This window comes from Vicia villosa, linkage group LG3 (assembly GCF_029867415.1).
Source record: "Vicia villosa cultivar HV-30 ecotype Madison, WI linkage group LG3, Vvil1.0, whole genome shotgun sequence".
In the NCBI taxonomy this organism is placed as follows: Eukaryota; Viridiplantae; Streptophyta; class Magnoliopsida; order Fabales; family Fabaceae; genus Vicia; species Vicia villosa.
Genome location: NC_081182.1, coordinates 63,812,638 through 63,835,154, shown reverse-complemented (window position 1 = coordinate 63,835,154; position 22,517 = coordinate 63,812,638). Strand labels below are relative to the sequence as shown.

The window sequence follows — 22,517 nt, the reverse complement described above, 5'->3', positions numbered from 1 at the left end:
TATATATCTTATTAGTAAAACTTTTTTTAAAAAGGGTTAATTTCCATTTTATATGTAATTTGATGAAACTTTTTTACTTTGCATTTTTTATATTGTTCAAAAAATATTACACCACGAATAATACACACGGACAACAGCACGGGTGTCCGAGTAATAGCTAGTATCAAACCATTATTCTTGCCTCTCCAGTCCACCTTGCTAGTTGTTTTAAGAAAAAATAGAATAGTATTGTTAATTGTGAATAAAATTGAAATGATATTGACATCTCGCATTAGGTTTCAAATGAGATTCACAAGCAATTGATTAAGATAATATTATTTTTGGAACGCAATTGATTAAGATAATTAGATTCTTCCGCCGATAAATGACAGTTCAATAAAACACACGCACACTGACGTGGACGTGAACAACTTGAGTGAGGGTGCTATGCTGCAAAGCAAACTAATCTTGAGGCTGCTGCTTATTAGAGTACTATACTTTTTTTTTTCATTTTCAGTTTTCAATGATGAACACCATTAATTTTGTGTCCTCAGCGATCATCTCCACTCACTCTAACCCCAAACTCTTTTCATTCTTCAAACCAAAACCCAAAGCCAAAACCAAAACCAAAACCAAACATTACTCTCTCAACTCCTCCTTTCGTCTTCCTAACCTCAGAGTTTCAGCCATCAAGGATCACAATCCCGACTCACAGATTACTAATGTTACAGACGAAGTAACAGACCATCCATTGGATGAAAACGGCAATGAAGAACTGGACCTTGGATGGTTACCCGCTTTTCCTCACGTTCTGATCGCTTCAATGTCCAATTTCACATTCGGTTATCATATCGGGTTAGTTAGACCAGACCCTCTTTCGAACTTCATGGCGATTTGGTTTTTGATTTTCTAGCTTCTTCTGAAGTGTTTGAAACTGGATTGTTTTTATTTTGCAGGGTCATGAATGGTCCTATTGTTTCAATTGCTCAGGAACTTGGTTTTCAGGGAAACTCATTCATTGAGGGACTTGTTGTTAGTATATTTATTGCTGGCGCGTTTATTGGGAGTATAAGCACTGGTTCTTTGGTTGATAAACTTGGTTGTAGGCTCACATTTCAGATTGATGCCATACCCTTGATCCTTGGGGCCATAATAAGGTACAATACATGATTAATGAAACTTGTTCTTCCTTTAAGCCGAGTTATTATCTGTATCTATTTCTCCTTCGCATCTATAGTCAATGATTGTTCAGCATCAAACATTTCTAATAATTAAACTTTTATTAGGTAACTTGTATGTCTCAACTCATTTATTTCTAATAAGTCGAAGTGTTTTAGCATACAATGTTTCTTTACAGTAGTATTGCTAAATGCTATTTTTATCCTTTTGTTCTGAATTGTGTTACTGTTATGCATAGATGATTTATGATTATAACAGGACTGGCTTTACATTCTTGCTGATCATCAGTGCTTGTATTGCCCAAAGATTGCAAATAGTTGATGTGTTAAGGATATTATTATCATATCTCTTCCAATTTCTGACAGTGCAAATGCCCACTCCTTGGATGAGATACTTTGGGGAAGGTTTCTTGTTGGTCTTGGTATAGGTGTGAATGCCGTTCTTGTTCCTATATACATATCTGAGGTACTTAATGATTAACTTTGTGATTAACTCTTATTCTTGTTCCCCAAGTATTATAAGTTGACATATCTGATTTCTAAGATGCCAAATCCAAGTAATATTTTTCTTAAGTGGTGTTCTCCCATGTTGATTGAGGAAAGAAATTATATTCTACAACATCAAGTTTTTCTCATGTTTGTTCACTATCATTTGTGTGTAGGTTGCTCCGACCAAATATAGGGGTTCCCTAGGGTCCTTATGTCAAATTGGCACTTGTCTTGGTATTATTGCATCACTATCTCTTGGAATTCCTTCTGAGAATGATCCTCACTGGTGAGTTTCTTTGTATTTTCTTCCTCATAGACTCGTGGAATTAGCATTTAATACTAAGATTTTTACTTGTGCTATATGGTATTAAGGTATTTTGAGGTAAATAAATAGATTTACTGGGAATATAAATATGATGAATGATCAACAAGGGTGACAGATCTATTTTATAAATGGTTTGTATAGGTTTCTGGAGGTTTTTTTCCGAAATTGTCTATTGATGTGCTGTAATAGATGCGTGTTTGTGTATTTTTCATCTTCTATTTTGGTGGTGATCCGGCTGCAATGTTTGGTTTACATGTAATCATTTCAAAGTGATAAGGTGATTTGGTGGTTTGGGGAAGGGACATAAGGGTTGGAATAATAAGGAGTCCATGGGTTCAACACCACTCACTAATACAATAACAACTAACATTTGTCATTACAAAAAATTAATTGAAACACTCATCAGTGCCTTTTTATTTATGATGCACTGTTGTTGTACCTGAGAAGGAGCTATGATGTAAAAAGTTGTAACATATTTCTTAGTATTGTAGATTGGACCTAACTCAACCTTACAAAACCGACTTGTAAGTTGAGACCATATCTCATCTGCCATATACTCTTTTAACACACCCTCTCACGCCTAATACTATTAGGTCCGATGGCGAAAACCTGTTTGGTCTGTACACTTGCTCACTTCCCTCTCACGCCTAACACTATTAGGTCCGATGGCGAAAACCTGTTTGGTCTGTACACTTGCTCACTTCCTACACTATAGGGATTAGTGCTTGGATATAAACGGTGGGTGGTCCGATAGCGGAAACTTGCTTGGTGCGTGGAAGGATAGCGAAAACATGATAGCAAGTGATCCTAGATAGACTCTGATACCATCTTAGAATTTTAGATTGAGTCTAACTCAATCTTACGAACCATCTTGTAAGGTGACGATTGCCCCTGCTTATAGACATAGTTTTACGTCACATCTCATCCGATGTGGAACTCTTTAACGACATCAAATCTCACTAGTGAAATTATCTGTTTTAAAGCATATAGAGTAACTTGGCTTAAATATTTTTGTAAAGTACACATACACTTTCTGGAAATTTGATTTGTAGCTGTAGCATTTTTGAATGAGCAACAATTAATCCTAATTGGATTGCTCCCGGGCCACTTAATTTTTGGCCTTTTAAGCATTTTCTCAAGCAGTTGTTTAATAGTTACAGTTTATATTTTGTGTGGTGGACAAGAAAATAGGAGGAATATGCTTGCCAATGGCAAGGGAGTGTAATAAAAAATATACATTGCCAATCACCATCATTTCTCATATTTCCTCTTGCCTTTTCTTTATGCTTGTCACAATAAAAAGGGGTAAAATTGTGTTAAGAGATGTGGTTGGGTCTAACTCAACCCTATAAAACCGGCTTATAGGGTGAGGGTTGCCCCCACTTATAAGGACATGTTCAGATCATATATGATCCGGTGTGGTACTCTTAACAAATTGATTTTAAATTGATTCGAATGTTTTAGATATCTTAATGTGGAATTTGTAAAGAAAGATATTCTATGATCTTTAGTGACTAATATAAACATAGCAATTTTCTTTGTGTAATAGAGCTTAGAATATATGAAAAATATATCATAATAGAAGAATATTTTAGATTATCTTAGCTGATCTTTTAGTATTGTTATTTCATGATTTCTTTCCTTATTTAATTTCTCATATGAGTGTCTTTTATCCTCTCTCTGTTAATTTTCTTTGAATGATTTAAATGGAAATGCCATGAATGTGGCTCATATCCTTCCCGTCATTCCGAATTTGACATCATATATAGAGCCACTGCAACAGCATGCAACCTTATTTTGTAGTTTTCAAGAAAGCTTTAAGAAAACAATGTTTCCTTAAGACACTCCTTGATTCCAATACTTTATCCTCTTTGAATCTAATGCAACAGGAACATACTTTTGTAATGTTCACCAAAACTAAATCTGCATTTATAATACAATTCCAAATGGGATTATTGTTGGGTCTGTTTTTCTTTTCATTCGTTCATCATTTGTATGTCATTATTCTTTATTCTTTAAAAACAGAAAATTACTTTCCAAATAAGGGCTAAATGGTAGCAACTTTCAGGTGGAGGACAATGCTGTATATTGCAAGCGTCCCTGGTTTTGTTGTTGGTCTGGGTATGCAATTTGCTGTTGATAGCCCACGCTGGCTATGCAAGGTATATGACTTCATTGTTTCCTTATCTTATCTCTCTGCTTTTCCACTGTTTCAAAAGCTTTAACATTTCTACTTAGGCTGGGAGAATAAATGATGCGAAAAAAGTTATACGGGATCTTTGGGGAGCATCTGAAGTTGAGGGTGCAATTGAAGAGTTTCAATCTGTCAGCAAGAATGATGGCAGTGATTTGGACAGCAGATGGTCAGAGATCTTGGAGCAGCCACATTCTAGAGGTTGTATCAAGGTGCTTTTGGCTATTACTTTGAGACAACATTCTGTACATTGAAATTTTTTCTTTTCCCTATCTTCATAGATTGAAAATTTAGGTCAGCAGAAATATAAGCACATTAAAGGGATGGTTTCTGCTGAAGTTAGGACTTAGGATTGAATTTAACATCATAAAATATATATTTTATTTTTCATAAACACGCACATACTCTTAATTATTACCTACATGCCACACGAAGCAAACAATCCATAACGGGCTTTCTTCTGTGTTTACAGTTGCCTTCATTGGAGGTGCTCTTTTTGTACTTCAGCAGTTTGCAGGCATAAATGCAGTTCTTTATTTTTCATCATTGACCTTTCATGATGTCGGAATTCAAAGCAGTGCCCTAGCAAGCTTGTTTGTCGGACTTACAAACTTTGCAGGTTTGCAGTATGCCTTACATTTATTTATCTCAATATAAGTTTCATCTTGAACTCAGATCCTGATTGCTGTGAACTGGTTCTTTCCTTCAGGTGCACTTTGTGCTTTATACTTAATCGATAAGGAAGGGAGGCAAAAACTTATTATAGGGAGCTATTTAGGAATGGTGAGTTTGTACAAGGTGTCCATAATTTCTTTCTCTCTATATGTAAACAACAGTATCATGCATGCACAGGCACACACTGAATTTGTTTAGATCTTATTCCTTGGTAAATCATGATTTTCATTTTTGCTTCTTTGTAGGCGATTTCAATGTTTCTTGTGGTCTATGCTGTCATCTTTCCCTTGGATGAGCAACTCAGCAACAACTTATCAATATTAGGAACTATCATGTAAGCTTTTACTTGCTAATTGCCATCAAGGCTTCTGCAAGAGCAAGTGCTTTCTCTTCTTCCTCAAGTAACTTAGGTGACAATGCTAACGCTTGCGCTGTTGTGCAGATTGATATGCCCCTCCTCTTTTTTCGCTCTCTCTTAATGCTTATTTTTTTAATACATTTGTATATTAACATGGCTATTAACTGGACTTGGATGATTCAATTTCTCTTTATACAATGTTATAGGTATATATTCTCTTTTGCAATTGGAGCTGGCCCTGTAACTGGCATCATTATACCAGAGCTTAGCAGCACCAGGACACGAGGGAAGATCATGGGGTTCAGTTTCTCTACACATTGGGTGGGGATTTTAAGCATCTTCAGTGATTTTTCCTCTATGAAAATCTCTTTTTATGTGTCATTTAACATCTGTTACTTGTGATGGAATTTTTCAGTCTAACGATTTTAATTTTTATCTTTTACATAAAGGTTTGCAACTTTGTGGTGGGATTATTCTTCCTTGAGTTGGTGGAAAAATTTGGAGTTGCACCGGTATATGCTAGCTTCGGAGCAGTTTCCCTGTTAGCCGCGGCATTTGCCAATTACTTCTTGGTAGAAACTAAGGGGCGATCTCTTGAAGAAATTGAACGGTCCTTAAACCCGAAAGCTTGAGCCAGTGATAAATGTTACGATATACCAATTCATGCATTGCTTATAGAACTGTTTGGTTAAGCATCAACAAGATCATAACCAATCAAAATAACAGGATGTAGGAGACTCCATTCAGGCTGGAATCCTCAGTAATGCAATATGCTAAAAAGCAAAATGAGTTTGCATCTCTGCAACCTTGGCTATTTTCTTCCATTCAATGTATCATATGATTTTGATTCTTGAATAGATTTCCTACCTTGTGTAAATTATATGTAGCATTGTTGTTGTTTTTCCTGTGTAAAAAACTACTATTTTTGGTTTATGTTAAAAACGATATTGATTCAACTTCCTTTTTTCTTTCCAAGTACTCCTTTTTCTTTTCCTTTCCTTTATAAGCTCTTGAACACTTTCTCTATCTCAATGTTTGCTATGAGTGAAATGGATCGGTGAGAAAGTCCCGAGAGAGAGAGAGAGAGATATCAAACTTCTGTTATGCAAGGTGTTAAAAACATTTCACAGTAAATTATACTTCCCTCTTCCGAGAAATACTCATATTACACTATCTTTCCCTCGTGTTAAAATATACACTCTCATCTCCCCTCTTATGTAAAATATATTACACTTCTCTCTTCCGAGAGATACGATATTATATTACCTTTCTCTTTTGTGTTAAAATATACTCTTCTCTCCTCTTATACAAAATATATTACATTTTTCTCCACCGAGAGATGTTCATATTACATTGTTTTCACCCCTTAAATGAGAATAAGTAGAATGTTGCGGTTTAAAATCCATTCGCATGCAATTGGACGCTACTTAAAGGTGAATAAAATATACACTTACATCCTTTCTTCGACAAAACTATTAGAAAAAATGGCACTCTCCTTTCCTAAAAGATGAATACATTACATTCTCCCTTCTTCTTAATGGTTTGTCTTTCCCTTATTTGCAAAGCTCATCCAAATTGTTGAAGGTTTTAGGGGCCTTGATTTCAATACTTTCGACAAATGTGGACTTTAGTGGAAGTCCTAGACTTAACAAGTAGTCCTTCCACTCATCGTTGGCGCCATTGACTAATATCGCTTCTACGTTGAACCTCTCGATGTAGAATCATATTGGCTTGTCTTTCTCTTGTCTGATGGATCCTAGTCTTTCCACTGGCTTGGGTTGCTTTCTCAACACCATCAAGTGCACGAAAGACGTTTCCTTCTAGTTCCAATACTTTCAACGAATTTGAATTCTTTTATTCTTTCTTTACGCCATGCTATTGTGTTGTGGTGTATATGGTGCAATGGCTTCATGTTCTATCCTTTTTTATAACAAAGTTGTGAAAATTACATAGAAATATCACCTTCACTTTATTTTTCAACATGTAACTTGAATCTCTTGAAAATTGTGAAGATGTGTTTTTTCTCTCTCAAAAAGTCACATGTATAGGTGTACTCAACTGTGAAATTAAAGAAATAATTGTTAACTCTCATTACTTTTGTTTCAAAAAGGGCATACACATATGAGCATACCATCTTCAATTTCGTCTTTAACTTCATTGACAAGTTGCATCTGAATGACCTCATAGCTAGTTTTGATGCAAAACATCATTCACACATTTCATTTTGTGTTTTGATCTAGAGAAATACATACACCATTATCTATATGTTAAGCATACTCAGGCTCTTGAAATCCAGGTGATTGTACCTCTTGTGTCATATCAAGTTCATTGTTGAAACTCTTGTTAAGGCAAAGCATTGATAGTCAAGAACATTGATATCAATTTTAAAGGTCATGTTACTTGATAAATGTGCCTTTAAGATCAGTGTCACATCTTCATCATAATCCTCCAGTGCTTTATTCACCAGCTTCATTGAATAGTTCTTCCTAAGCTTATTAGATAATTGATCTTGGCAATCTTGCTTATAATAAGCACAACTCCAATCTATTCTTGCACTAATTGGCTGTTATCTGCAAATCTAATATTCCTTTTTACATAATCACCAAGTTTCAGAAACTATATTTTGTTCATAATCATATGTTTGTTGCACTCTCTATCAAGATACCACAAACTAGATTTATCTTGATCTAGTCTTGTTTTGGCTGTTAAAAGAACATATTTTGAGTCACTGCTATATGCTTGTGCAAGCTAGGATTTTTCTTTATCACTTTTATCATGTGAGCAACACTTCCTTGCATAATGACCACTTTTGACAATTATAACATTGCACATATTTTTCGACAACTTCTTAAAATTCTTTGCTACTTTCAACTCAATTATTGCTTTGCAACATTTTTTGTGTGTTATGTTGAAGTTTTTATATCGTTTACCCTCTCATTTTCTTTATTCATCTCCATCATTTCGCATTGACCACTTAGTAGGTAGAGTCGGACGCAGGTTTCACACTACTCAAATTCGCACCCGAAATCTCCACTCAAAGGCTATTCGAGTGGTAAAATAACACTCACGCCCACATCCGTTGGGTTCAGATTTTTTCACCAAAATCCGAACCCACAACAAAATACATAATATATATATATATATATATATATATATATATATATATATATATATATAGAGAGAGAGAGAGAGAGAGAGAGAGAGAGAGAGAGAGAGAGAGAGAGAGAGAGAGAGAGAGAGAGAGAGAGAGAGAGAGAGAGAGAGAGAGAGAGAGAGAGAGAGAGAGAGAGAGAGAGAGAGAGAGAGAGAGAGAGAGGGATATTCTTACTTCATGAGTAAGTTATCAAAACTTACTCCTCATCATGACCATTGATTCGTCTCAATCTTAAGGTTGAGGTTTTTGCAAGAACATTGAGGTAAGGGTGGGGTTCTAATACTATAAGGGATTATATGATGGTGGGTTATGGTAGAGATAACTAGTATAATTGTATGTTCATGTTTGTGTGAAATTGAGTTTTTGATGTGTATGTGATATTATGAATGTTGATGATGATCTTATGTTGAATCCTTTGTAATCGATGTTATGGAATGCATAGAAACATTGGGTGGTGTTGATGATTGGTAATGAGAAACCTATTTATGGGGTTGAAATTGGGGTTTGGAAGGAATTTAGGGTGCTGAAACGCAGTTTTTTTGAATTCTCTGCACTGGTAATCGATTATTAGATATTGGTAACCGATTACTGAAATGTATATTTTTGGCATGGTTCTATGGTAATCGATTACCACATATTGGTAATTGACTACTAGCTTTAAAAATCAATTTTTAAATTTCGAGGGTGGTAATCGATTATAAGCTTTAATTTTTTTTTTTAATTTCGAGGGTGGTAATCGATTACTGCAGTCTCGCAGGAAATGTTTTAGTTCAAAAATTCATAACTTTCAAACCGTAACTCCGTTTAGGTCCCCGTCCGAAGCGTTAGAAAGCTAACGCGACATTCTTTTCAATAAAAATGGCTTCAGGTTCTGGAAATAAATTTAATTGGTGTGTAATAAGTTATTGTGGCATTGGTGTATTACGTCAGTGTTTGTAGTTTTGTAAAAATTTTGAAAACTTGTAACATTTGACTCGGGTGTCCGTATGACGCGCCGTTTGGGTCGTTGGAAAGCTAAAAAAATTCTGTAATGTGGTTATAATTTTGATGACAATGAATGGAACACTTTTCAGAATAATTAAGATGTGTGTGTCGGGTTGTATGTGACGAAATATATTACTTTGTGAAATGTTGCAAATGCTTTATGAATTGCTTGTTATGTTGTTGGTTGTTGTGATGTATGGTTCGACATGTGTTTGATGTGTGTGGTGGCCGTTATTGGTGGAATGCACTGATTATGGTAGCAGTTAATGTGCATATTGTTGATGTTGCATATTTGATATTGATTTCATGATGATGATGATGGCCTGGAATGACATAATTATTGAAGGCTTATGCTTTGTTATTGCATTCTATGTTGTTGCATGTCGGTGTCACATGCATTCATGATGATGATGGCCTAAATGGAAAATAGCGATGTGGCCTAAATGACAAATAGCGACGTGGCTTTATATGGCAAAAAGTGATGTGTTATGGTACCACATGCATAGAGTTAGTGAAGTTGGTCTCATGTCATTCATGATGTTGTCGGAAAATAAGATGTGAATTGTATGAATACTTGTTGCAAATATTGTGTATTGTTGATCGATGTTGATGCGTGAAAGATGAATGGTATAATTATGCATGTACAATTTATCTACTTATTATCATACTTTCGTTTATATTATTATGATATCTCATCCCTTCTATTTGAATGTTGCCTCTGCGTGGGTAACGTGCATGTGACAAGGATTAGAGTTGCTTGAGGTATGGAGTGGCACCTAGTATTTCGTAGATTGAGTCGGGTCTTGCTCTGATACGTAACACGGGGGATGAACGCTTGTTTTGCCATTATGTTATGAGTTGTTTTTGAAAGATTGTGAGAGCATTATAAACTCTCTTTTTATTTGTTGTGATGTTGGTTTTTAAGTTGTTGGACATGATGACTATTACATGATGATTTATTTTTCGTTGCATCAATAAAGTAAAGTTGAACACCATGATGATTGCTATGTCGGTTCATCCGAATAGTTGTGTTATGTATCCATTTGTGAAATGTTTGAGCAAATTGTATGATGTTGAAGATAAGACATCCTATTTGAAGTTGATTTAAATTTTTTTATTACTATGATTTTTATTAAATTATCGATGGGGAAAATAGGGTGTTACAGCTCCATCTCTCTCTGATCTGGTCGCCCGAGCCTCATCAGGAACTATGCGATGCTCCTAGTCTGCAAAGACCTCATCTATCTGCCGATTGGTCATCAAGATAGGAGCGGAGACAAGAGGGTCGCGAGGTATCGTCTGACAATATCTGAACTTCCGCATGACGCGCTCCGGAAGATAACGAACTGTGATGGTCGAACTGGCAGCCAACCATCCATAATATAGGGAAAATCATCCCACACAACCTTTTTCAGTGAGCAGCATAACATTCGTATCAAATGTCCTTTGCAGCCATGCATTCAAGAGCGTGCATGTAAGACTCTGGTACCTGGTTCCCTCCGAGGGGGATGAAGGCACTAACACGCGACATGGTCTTAGTGTAGCCAGTCACCTCTCCCCAGCCAATGATCATGGGAAGTGTTGTAATATCCAACCTTGAAAAAAAACACGGGGATCAAACATTATCAGAAATATATAATGAATAACTTTGAGAAAAAATAGAATAATATAAGATTGTTACCACTAAGAGGAAACAGCTGCCAGCCACAACCCTCGCCTTCCACAGGCATCCCTCTCAGAGTCTATGGTAGTTGTACGCCAGTGTAGCTGCTCCCTAGCTGTACTCATGGATATGTGCGGTATTCGATAATTACCTCAGGTAAACGACATTTGTGTACAATGAGTTGGTGTCCATGAACAACTGAGTGCCTAACCAAAATAAGAAGTAACACCTCAACACCCGTTGCCTGCGTATGTCCTCCTCTACTAGGTCACCAGCAGCCTGATGTGCTGCAAGGAGCTCGGCCACGTACTGTCGCGTCAAGAAGGAAAACCTCGCGTGCGCGTCCCGGGTCCTCTCCACCTCCTCCAGCGCGTTCTCTGGATCAGCCCCGAGCTAAGCAATAAAAACCTCCCTCACTTCCTCCTTGGTCAGCCTACCGTGACCAAGAAGGGTTCCGTTGATAGGTAGATGCAGGAGGCAGGTGATGTCGTCAAATGTGATGGTAATCTCACCATGTGGCAGATGGAATGACGAAGTCTCTGGGTGTCACCTCTCTACATTTGCCATCAGCATCCCATTATGTATCGAGTGGTACCCAATCTGACACAGGTCCTTCCGCCCAGAAGCTGCAAGGACATCCTGTAACCACATCTCAGTAGGCTGCGCGAGAGAGGCAATTTTCCGACCGTGGTTGTAGAACTTCTGTGAATCCCTATCCTGAAAATTTCCAAAGAAAACACTGTTAATAACATGCAAAGTTAAAAATAAAAAATAAAAAATTTAGGACAAAAAAGTAATATGCAATAAGTCTAATAAATTTTACCTCTTCGGCCTAGATATGTCTGGCTGAATGATCTGCATATCCTGTCAGCAGGGATAAATCTTAAGGACCCCCTGGATAGACGACAGGCGCCTCAGCCGCATCAGCCTCCTCGTGCAGCTCAGAAGGTAGCATCGGAGATCCAGCATCGGCCAGAGGTGGCACATGAGTAAAAGAAGCTCCCCGGTGATGTTGTCGGACGAAAGGCGTCTGTGAGGAACCCTCACCATCATCCCGACGCCTCCGGAATGAGGTAGTATAACTGGAAGGTCCCTCAGTTGTAGCAGATGTAACAGGTAACTCTGCTGCAACGGACGTATCAGGTGCATCCGCTAGAACGGAGGCTCCATCAGTCACTTGTGACAACATCTGCATCCTGCAGGCATGTTGTTCAGTCCTCCCAAATATAATGCAGTCTGGATAGTCGACCATAATATCTATATTATATTACAAATAAAATTGAGTTAGATAGAATTTGGTAATTAAAAAGAAAAGAAAAACAAATTTACCTCCGTAGATGCATATACGGAAATCTTCCGTAGATGTATCTGCAGAACTAGCTAACATTTTAAATAACCGGGTTTGTTCCGTAGGCGCATCTATAGAACGACCAAACGTTTCATATGTTCCGTAGGTGCATCTACGAAATGTTCTGCAACTTCAGAAACACAAAAATGGCGTAAGTAACTGTTCACATAGTTGGAAAAATCAATTTTCACCCCTGATCATCCGTTTTACACATCAAACAATACATAGATTGTCTCTAAAGTATGTTTCTAAAAGTAACTAATGTTTAAACACCTAAAAATATACTCAAACTCTATTACGGAAAATGCTCTAAAATAACTAGAAAACTTACCGATTAAATTGAGTTTTGAAGTTGTTGAAATGTATTGATAGTTGATGTTGACGTTAACAACTGAACTCGAGAGAAAAAACACAATTTTGGTGGAAGTTTGATTTTTGAATTGAGATAGTTTAAGAATTTGAGAAGATGAAAAGTGAAGAATGAAGGAGGATAAATTTTTAATTGTTTTTGATACAAAAATTAATTAATTTCAAGATAAGACAAAAAAAATTTGATACAAAAGATTAGACAATTTCTGTTTGAATAAGAAATGATTTCCGAGCCCTCCAAAGAAATTAAATCATTTTAAGAAAGAAAAAAAAAAACTTAATTTGACTTAAAATTATTGCTTAGAAAAAAAGAAAGAGAAACGACATGGCAGGCTGCTAATTAGGTCCTCTTTCTCAGTCAGTCCTTCTCTCATTCCACTTTTCCAAATCTGAATGAAACCATGACATCTTCCGAATCCAACGCTACAGATCACGTCCTCGAACTCATCGTTCACGACGCATCACAACCACCGCCACCACCACCGTCTTCCTCCGACGACTCTCGCGATAATGTCGATACCCAAATTGCCCCTCTTCTCTCCCACACAGATAGACCGAAGATCAACATCTTCACCGCTTCTTACCCTAGAAGAAAACCCAGAGTATCTTTCATTTCTATTCATTTCTATATAAAACTTCAATTCATATGTTAATTATATTCAATTAATATCATAAACTTCAATTATTCATGTATTTGGATGTAGGATGAAGTAACGAGATTACTTGAGTCTGAGTCATCATCTCCTTTCACTCAGTGTATATTGTGGATATGGAATGGCTCCAGATATTCTGGTTTACTCTGCATGGCTTTGTCATCCATTGTTTATTTTCTTATGGGAGTTCTTTCCAATCTTTTTTCTGGTAATGATCTTCTGTTATTTATTCTGCATAATATGTAATATGTCATTTCCTTATTTTGATTTTCGCAATTACATTTTTGACTTGGCAGTTCAGGCTATTCCTTTGTTTGAGACTGCTTTTACAAGATGTACGATTATTTTGATACTGTCATATTTGTGGTTGAGAAGGAGTGAACAACCACTCTTTGGAGCATCCAATGTTAGAATCATTTTACTTTTAAGGGCCCTTACTGGTTGTATATCAATGTCAAGTTTTGTATATTGGTAAGTAGTTTTTGAGTGTTTTGCTTCAATATCCAATCTTTTCAGCACGTAATTTGTCAGTTTCGAATTGTATTTTCTCTAGTTGACCTTGTCCCTTCACGATTTATCTCTGTATGTTTGCAAAGTATTTGTTTTAGGATATTACTGGATTTCGTTGTTCTTAAATGTTGATAGTCTTTTTCTGCACTAGTTACTACTTGCTGGTCTAATATTAAATTAAGGTTTTAGATGTGCGATAACATTGCATTTTTGTGTAACTAAGAAATTGTTAAAAAAGAGGTTTAGTAATTTATAATCTTTTATTTTTTTCAATATGGAACTAACTCTGCTGACAAGAATTCTATTACTTACATACAAATTACAGTATTCTTTGTATTAAGTTGAAACCTTGGTTCATAATTTGACATAATCAACAATTTGCTTAGTAACCTGAGTTTATGTGCAACTCATTTATCCTTTGCAGTCTTTTGTTCCCAAACATTTTTATAAAAGAAATCTGTTCTTTTTCAGCTTTCAGAGGTTGCCTTTCTCTCAGGCTATTGTGTTGAATTCAACAACTCCAATTATGGCTTCAGTAATGGCACGGTTCTTTTTGCGTGAGAAATTGAAAATTGCAGATATTGCAAGTAAGATTTCATAGTTTTGTTTGTAAGCTATCTGTTATTATAAAACTATGATGGACTAATGAGAATCTTCAATCCTATTTTATCCAATCTAGAAAGCTGAAGTATTGTGGGATGTTATTCTATCAATTGTAACTTCCATTTAAGTGTATGGCTTTCGCTCCTTAAGAAGTAAGACGGAGTATATGAAATGCAAGTTTAACAAAAGGAAAAGTGTTTTTAACCTAGAGGTTAAAGTTGGTGAGCATATCATACCATAGGTTATTCGGTTTAAATATCTTAGATTCATAGTACAAAACGATGAATAAATAAATAGAAGGAGATGTAAACCATCGAATTCAAATTGAGTGGTGGAAATGGAGGAGGGCCTTGGGAGTTTATGGGACACGAAAGTACTGCTCAAACTAAAGGGAATATTTAATCAGACAACTTTAAGACTAACGATGCTGTATGGGATGGAATGTTGGGCAGCAAATAACCAACACGAAAATAAAAAAAGTGTAGCAGAGATCGGTGTTATCAAATATCCGCTATAGCAGATATACTTGGCGACTTTTGACTCGCCACAATTGTAAATATCGACCGATTTTGTGGGGTTTTCCCCCCATAATCCCTTTATAACAGCGCCGCAAAGCGCCTTATATGGTGGCATTTTGGCTCTCCGACATCGACAACACTGACAAAGACGAGGATGTTGTATTCGATGTGTGATAAAATTATACGTAATAAGATTAGAAGTGACAATATTAAAGAGTATTGGGGTAGCACCCGTAGAGAAAATTATGGTGGAAAGTAGACTCACTTAGGTGGATTCTGTAGTAAGAAGAGTAGATCAGATGGAGGGTAGTCAAACAACTAGAGGCATGGGAAGTCTTAGAAAAATCATAAGAGATACTAAAACGGAGTTGGATAGAAACATGATTTTTGAAATAACATTATGGCATAGTTTGATCCGTGTAGCGGACGCCACTTAGTGGGATAAAACTTGGTTGTTGTTGTTGTTGTTGTTGTTGTTGTTTGTCTTAATATTGAAAACTCAACACTTAAAAATACTAAGCGGTTTCATTCATAACTGAACTCTATTGGCATACTAAACCTTGTATAAGTAACCCAAGTAAACCTTATACTTCCCGGACAAGAATGTTGAACTTAAAATTAAAGCAATGCTAAGATACATTAGGAAATATGATCCTAAATCAACTAGAATAAAATATACAACCCAAACAAGAAATAACTAAACTTAATATTCTTAAAAGTTAAATCATAATTCCTGAATTACAAACCTAAGTTCCATATTCTACGTAGTAGAAGAATTAATTTAATAACTATAAAAAACTGTATTCATCATTAATTACAATTTGCATGCATTGATCAATTCAGTTAATGTTGCATATTTTGTAGGTCTTGCTTGTAGTTTCTTCGGCGTGCTCTTCTTTTTCCGAGAAATGCTTGCTACTCAAGGTATAGTAGTTTCCCTCTCATATTCTTATAAGTGCAATATCATTTCTATAATTTACCGGTTGTTTTTTCCTTTTAATTTATAATAGGCTTATATGATTTAATATAAAGAACACACGGTTTTAAGTGGTCCCGTTTTCTATTTTTGCCTCTAAAAGATTTCTAGGCATATAAGCTGCATTATATAGGTTTCAGAAGAATAGTTGATATACTTTAACTACATTTCCTAATTTCGGAATGTGGATTTTCCAGAACAGGTAGTCAAAGTTGCGGAAGTAAGCAATGCAAATGCTAAGCCAAGTCATCATATATTTGAAATCCTAGTGGGCATCTTTTCATCAATAATTGGTGGAACTAGTTATTGCCTTATAAAGGCTGGAGCTAAAGCATCTGATCAACCATTGTAAGATTATACAGTTGTTTGTACTCATATGCTCCGTTGCTCAAACTTATAGACCCTGGTTTATGTTTTGTCTATTTCTATTTATGTATACTTAATTTAATTGTTAAAATCTAAGAATATGTAAGTCTACAAAATATTTTCCATCTTTTTGTTTTAAAATTTCTCCCTGTTGCAAATTTGCAATCCGTTTATCTGTAATACTGGGCTTATACTGAAGTAACTGGGATGTCAGCACAGATTTTGAGCTTTCCATTTTAGTACATAAAAATGCAGAGTTCTAGTCGTTGCAAAATATTTACTGTAACTAGAGAATCAAATATTCATAAAACTTAGAGAAGACATGTGAAATAGTAGCTAAATAATATGTTAGAATTTGAATATTATATATATTGAGATTCTAACATATTATCAGAGCCTATCCTAGATCACTTGTTGGGCTTCCCATCAACGTCCACACTTCGGCTTCATTGAGGTCTGAGCGTGAGGGGGTGTGCTGGAATTTCCGCCTTCATTGCGGTACGCCCCTAGTCACCTAAATTATGGCATTTGACTTGCATTTATTGCTGCCTCCAATACCTTCATTGTGTTGGGCTTGAAGGGGTGTATTTATTCCTCACCTTACAAGCCGGTTTTGTATGGATGAGTTAACACCGACACCTTTGAGAAATGCCGTGTCCGTGTCAGACACCGACACTTTTGATTACCTTTATTTTATTCATTTTTCAAATTATTATTGGTGTTGCCGTCTCGGTGTCGGTGTCATGTTCGGGGTGTCCGTGCTTCATACTTAGCCCCAATCCAAATTCTGAGAATCTATAATTTCTTCTGAGTATATTTTAGAGATGCAAATATATTTTTTTAGTTTTATGAGTTTATGTTTTATTGCAGGTTGACTGTCTTTTCTTTTGGCATACTGGCTAGTCCTGCAATGGGATTATGCACTTACATCTTTGAGGTAAGTTTATGCTTGGAATGATTGAATTTGCTTTTTTCAATTACTGGTTGGTGTCTCAAGAAAAAAGTGTTAATGTTGATCTATGGACATAACCCTCTATATATGAAAGCAAGCAAAAGTTTTTCGGTTTGTTTGATTTTAGAAAACATTTCATTTTTGTTTTGGCATCATGTTTTCACAAATTTATAAATAAAGTGGTGATAGGGATATACCTAGGAAATTCTGTTACTGACTATTGTAATTCCCAAAATAAACCTCTACTTTTTGAATTGAAGGATTAATCTAAAGCAACCTCTTCCTTCGTACTCTGCTTACAACCATAGCTACTATAGTCAGACATTCCTTTGATGCCTATACTGATTTCATAAATTCTGGATTTTCAGCAGCTTAGGCTTTAGTCTTTACAACTTCTGCTTGTTGTATCAAACTTGCTTTCTTCAGTGAGTTCATCTCTAAACATAATTGTACAAGGGGTTATTTCTTTAATAGTTTTATAAATAACCGTTTCTTGCAAGACATGATCCAGTAAGATATCATACGTTTGCTTTGAGTTTATTAGCATTTTATATCTTTTACAAATGCTAATAAGGATATTCTGTGACTGTGTCATATCTATGGAAAATTTGGAATGCACCTGTAAGATATCAGACGTTGGTTGTCTAAGTATTTTTAATTAGCGTTTTATATCTTTTACAAATGCTATTAAGGAGTAGTCCATATCCATGTCATATCTATGAAGATAACACACTCTGTCTTCTTTGTACAGGATTTTGTGCTACCAAGAGTAGAGTCAATTTTGCTTATGCTTGTACTTGGTGTTCTGGCCTTCTTTGCTGAGGTGCACCTCTAAGTTGATTATCATCGCTTTCAGTTTTTTTGTAGAAATTGATAGTCATGGTATGGACAATTAATATAGTTAAATGTTGTAGTTGAAATGAGGACTATATGAGTTTTACTTAAACAATGATACCCAAAAAAGGTAACCTGGTGCAATAAAGCACCAACCATGACAAGAACCCATTCCGGATCTACACTAGGTAACCTTTAACACCTAGCCAAATAATAGAAAATAAGATGGACAAAAAGAAAACAATACCATTCAGAGTACCATAGGGTATTTTGAATAACTTGATCTTGCTCTTAATTACTATATGGTTCTACTCATTATAGTCAAATATGCAGTGACTGACACTGTAACACTTCTGAAAACTTTTCTCTTCTACCCTATGGCTGAGACTTGTGAAACAGTAATTTTTATCGAACTTTGCTTCATACCAAGTTTATTTTAGCACTTGAGAGGGTTCCATGACTGTTTCATAACAATGAATCATGGGCACATCCTTCTTGTTGAAATTATAGTGGTTAGGTAGTGAAATTGGAAAGAGAAATAAAACACTTCTCTGAGCAATAGTTTTGTATTGGCATATGTGCAATGATGTGATCCAAAATACAAGTTACCGGCCTTGTTTGGCTGCCTGACTGAAACATGGGTGACCTAGATGATTTTTTCTCTCTCCTTTTGAAAAGAAAAAAAACACAATACAGAAATTTCTTTAAAAGAATAATATAAAGAGAAAACAAAAGTGACCTTACACAAAAAGTTCCATGAACTCAATTATGCAGAAACACAGACACAGACAAGTTATGGTGTCCCATAGAGCTTTAATATTACTCATAGTTATTGATTTAAGAGAAAACAGAAAAGAGAAAATGTTTTTAGCTCTAATAAACTGAAAATATGGTTGATCTACTGTATTGTTATAAGTTATAACCTAAAATTCCTAATCATACTATAATTTGGTCAACTACTATTATACCATTATTACTACTGTTAAAAGCCAATGAGACTAACTCAGTAATGCCGCACTCATAGGAAAATGCCTTATTGCATCTCTGTATTCTAGCTTACCACCATTGTTTTTCTCTGTTGATGAAACATACTTTAACATGTTATAGTATTATACATCAATCTGTTACAGGTCTTGTTAGCACGAGGACTACAACTTGAGAGGATGGGTAAAGTTGCCAACGTTCAGTACATGGAGGTATTCTCACTGTACAGCTTTCATGCATGTTCTCTAATCGTTTGTCTTTTCAGTTTTGACAACTTAGTTTCAATGTGTTTGATACTATAACTAGTTGGGAAATCGACTGCAATGTTTGCATTCTGTCACTACCATGTATTTACACAAAGTACTTAACTTAGCACACTTTTACGAATTCAAGACATAGATTATGAAGCAACCAAAAGACAATTTTAGACAAGCTGAAATGAACCAGTCAACCACATCCTAGATTTGTCTCAATTTCAAGTAAAATATACTGGCTTTCTGTGATCAATCTAGACCTGTAATTTTGTGTGCCATTTGCGGAATCGGAAAGAACAAAAAAGTGTGCACTAGATAACTAATCAAGAATTACCAGATTACGATGTTGCCAGAGATGAATAACATGTAGGAAGATGTTGTAAGAAGTGCACTACTCTATTGTGTACTTTTCGTAGTCAGGGCTGATGGAGAGACCTTGATTTAAAATTGTACATTTTTTAGTCTCCCCACGGGATTAAATTGTTTCAATTCCGTCTAATCACCACTTAAAAAAAAATCCAACATATTCTCATTTGCCAGATTATGATAACAAAAGGTAGGCCCGGCTACAAGGATCAAAGATGCTATTGAGTTCAACAGTAATTCACCCTAGAGTCTGAGTTTATTGGTCTCCAGAACTTTAACAAATTGACTATTCTCTATATGATCAACCCTCCTTATTGGGGTTTCTGATGTGCTTTGGACATTTCTAAACTGTAAAGAAGACTTGAAGTCTTAGAAAACCCCTCACATGGATAGTAGAAAGATAACCATGAAAAGTTCTAGTTGGCATCCCTTTGGTAGTTTTTCCGTGACAATGTTAAAAATGAGTTTTTTTTTGGATAATGGCCAATATTTTTTATCAACATAACCCTTAGTAATTCTTCCTACGTTGTGGTTATTAGTGACTTATTCTATTTTGTATGTTGCAGTGTTTTCTGTATTTGGTCTCTTCCTGGTTAAACATGTTGGAACGATGGGTCTTTTTATCTACTTGCATGCACCAGTGTTGCTAAGCAATTAACTGATTATTACTTCCTTTTTTTGGAGTTTTATATATTTTCGATGGCACTTGAATTTACATAATATTCCTTGGGACTGATATGAACCTATGTTTCAATTGTTTCAGGCAGGACTAAACCAATTTTGGAGAGTTGCATTGACATTAGTGAGTCCAGCTTTGGATCATCTGATTGGAATTTTACTTATTGTTGTCTCTGTATTTTTTACCATGTACATAGGACCCGACAAGGAGACGGAATGATATGAGTTGAGATCTGATTTGATTGGTGTATTGTGTTGGGTTAGCGGTTAATATGCTGTGTGAGTGATTCATTTGTTATATTCTAATTTGTTTATATCAAAGTATAGTTTAACTGAAAAGCCATTTCGCTAGGTTTTCAAATCCAAATAAGCGAATCTTGAATCCAACTAATCTTCCCGACCGAGAGAACAAGAAAACAACTTAATAAAGTTATAGTTTCAATGCTTAGCAATGTTTCGATCTTAGTGTGCACATGTAAACCATCAGTTTCTATTCTTCATGTGACAATTTTGCATCAAAGATTATTAAGTCTATATTATTCTAACCATACAAAGGGTTTTATGATATGATTTTGATGCCAACAACTTTCCTATTTTCAGCCATAGGTTTTAAGTTTCACTAGGTTACAAATTGGAACCACTTGAGTTGAGAAATTTTAGCAACACCAGCAGAAGACATTAACCTTAACTTTCCCAATAGACTTTAAGCATCAATGAGCCGTGAGAGCTCAAAATTTGGAACAACTCGAACTATTTTCAGGTTTTAATTGGATGTACATGGGAGGAAAGATAAATGTTTAACAAACGAGAAAAAAAACTTATAGAAATTCAAAGGAACCTTAAAATTAAAACGTGAACCTCATTCTCTCCGAGTAATCAATAGTGAAAAAGTTACTACTAGAATTAGTTTATCAGATTTTACTGCTTATCTTGAGAAATCACACATATGTTCTCAGGTTAACACGAAATACAAGGGCACTGGTTAAGGTAAAACCTCCACATTTCGTTGTCTAGATCACAATCCTAATTTTCACTTGAAGATACATTTCCAAGCAATCTACAGTATAATAAAGTTTGTAGTTATCATAATCAAAAGGGATTATAATAATCTAATATTGTATAGCCTAGATAAAAACCACAATCTTCATTATCTTATGATATATTTATGGATTAAATATCTTAAAGTTGTTTTAAAGTTAGATATTTTTACTTTTAATTTTTTAAAAAAATTTCGTTAAGGAATCATCTCTTTAAAGTTATAAATTTTATTTTTTGGTCTCTTTTGTTAAAACCGTCGTTAATTTAGTCGTTAAATAGAAAACTGTCATTAATTTAATCGTCAAATTGTATAAAACGTTGCTAAGTTATAGGAGAGACTAAAAGTTGAAATTTCTAATTATAGAGCTCGTGTTCTTTGATATCAAGATGGTATAGTCCAGACTTAGTTTCAACAATAACAAGTGAGAAATTTATCATTCCACCCTTATACCTTTTTAGGGTCCTTTGGCGTAATTCCATTTTTACTCCCAGAATTCAAAGATGCATCTTCGAATGCATAACATTTCGTTTTTAGAGGTGTTTCAGAGATGCATCTCCGAATTCATTTATTTTTTCAAAATCAAGGATATTTCGGATATGCGTCTTTGAATAAACCTATTTTTTATTTTTATTTTTTAATTTTGGGCTTTTCGAAGATGCATCTCCAAATTAGGTTATATAAACAAACTCACGACAAAAGCACTCTGTGTATTGTTCAAAGCCCAAACAGAAAACCCCATTCATTTCAAGTTTGCAACTCCCAAATATATACAATTTCAAACCATTGGTATAAATAGTAAAAAAATTAAATTTGTTAATACAAATGTTTTTATAAACGAAAAAAAAATTTCATTGCAATTTACTAAAAAATAGATGAAAATAGATAGATAACCATTAAAATAACAATTTATGTTAAAACTGAAAGAAAATAGAGTGAAATGAGAATTTATGTTAAAACTTTAAATGTAGATGATAATTAAATGAGAATAACAAAGTTTTAACAAATAGAGTGAAATGAGATAGGATGTTATCTCATTAGTAAATGTGTCATTAATATTATCTGCATGCC

General features: G+C 35.1%; 2 protein-coding genes across 2 annotated transcripts; both read left to right on the top strand.

The window, feature by feature from the left end:
- Window positions 1-387: 387 nt before the first annotated feature.
- Window positions 388-6,154, top strand: LOC131661685 (probable plastidic glucose transporter 1). The gene is made up of 11 exons (XM_058931292.1): window positions 388-834; window positions 936-1,136; window positions 1,524-1,623; window positions 1,820-1,932; window positions 4,040-4,133; window positions 4,210-4,366; window positions 4,638-4,784; window positions 4,875-4,948; window positions 5,086-5,174; window positions 5,405-5,519; window positions 5,648-6,154. The coding sequence occupies exons 1-11, from the start codon at window positions 503-505 to the stop codon at window positions 5,828-5,830; spliced, it is 1,605 nt and encodes a 534-aa protein (XP_058787275.1). The 5' UTR covers window positions 388-502; the 3' UTR covers window positions 5,831-6,154.
- A 6,833-nt stretch (window positions 6,155-12,987) lies between these two features.
- On the top strand, window positions 12,988-20,681 carry LOC131661684 (uncharacterized). Its single transcript, XM_058931291.1, has 10 exons — window positions 12,988-13,318; window positions 13,421-13,577; window positions 13,666-13,840; window positions 14,351-14,466; window positions 15,865-15,924; window positions 16,174-16,324; window positions 17,213-17,279; window positions 18,046-18,117; window positions 19,259-19,324; window positions 20,496-20,681. The coding sequence occupies exons 1-10, from the start codon at window positions 13,118-13,120 to the stop codon at window positions 20,628-20,630; spliced, it is 1,200 nt and encodes a 399-aa protein (XP_058787274.1). The 5' UTR covers window positions 12,988-13,117; the 3' UTR covers window positions 20,631-20,681.
- The last annotated feature ends 1,836 nt before the right edge of the window (window positions 20,682-22,517 follow it).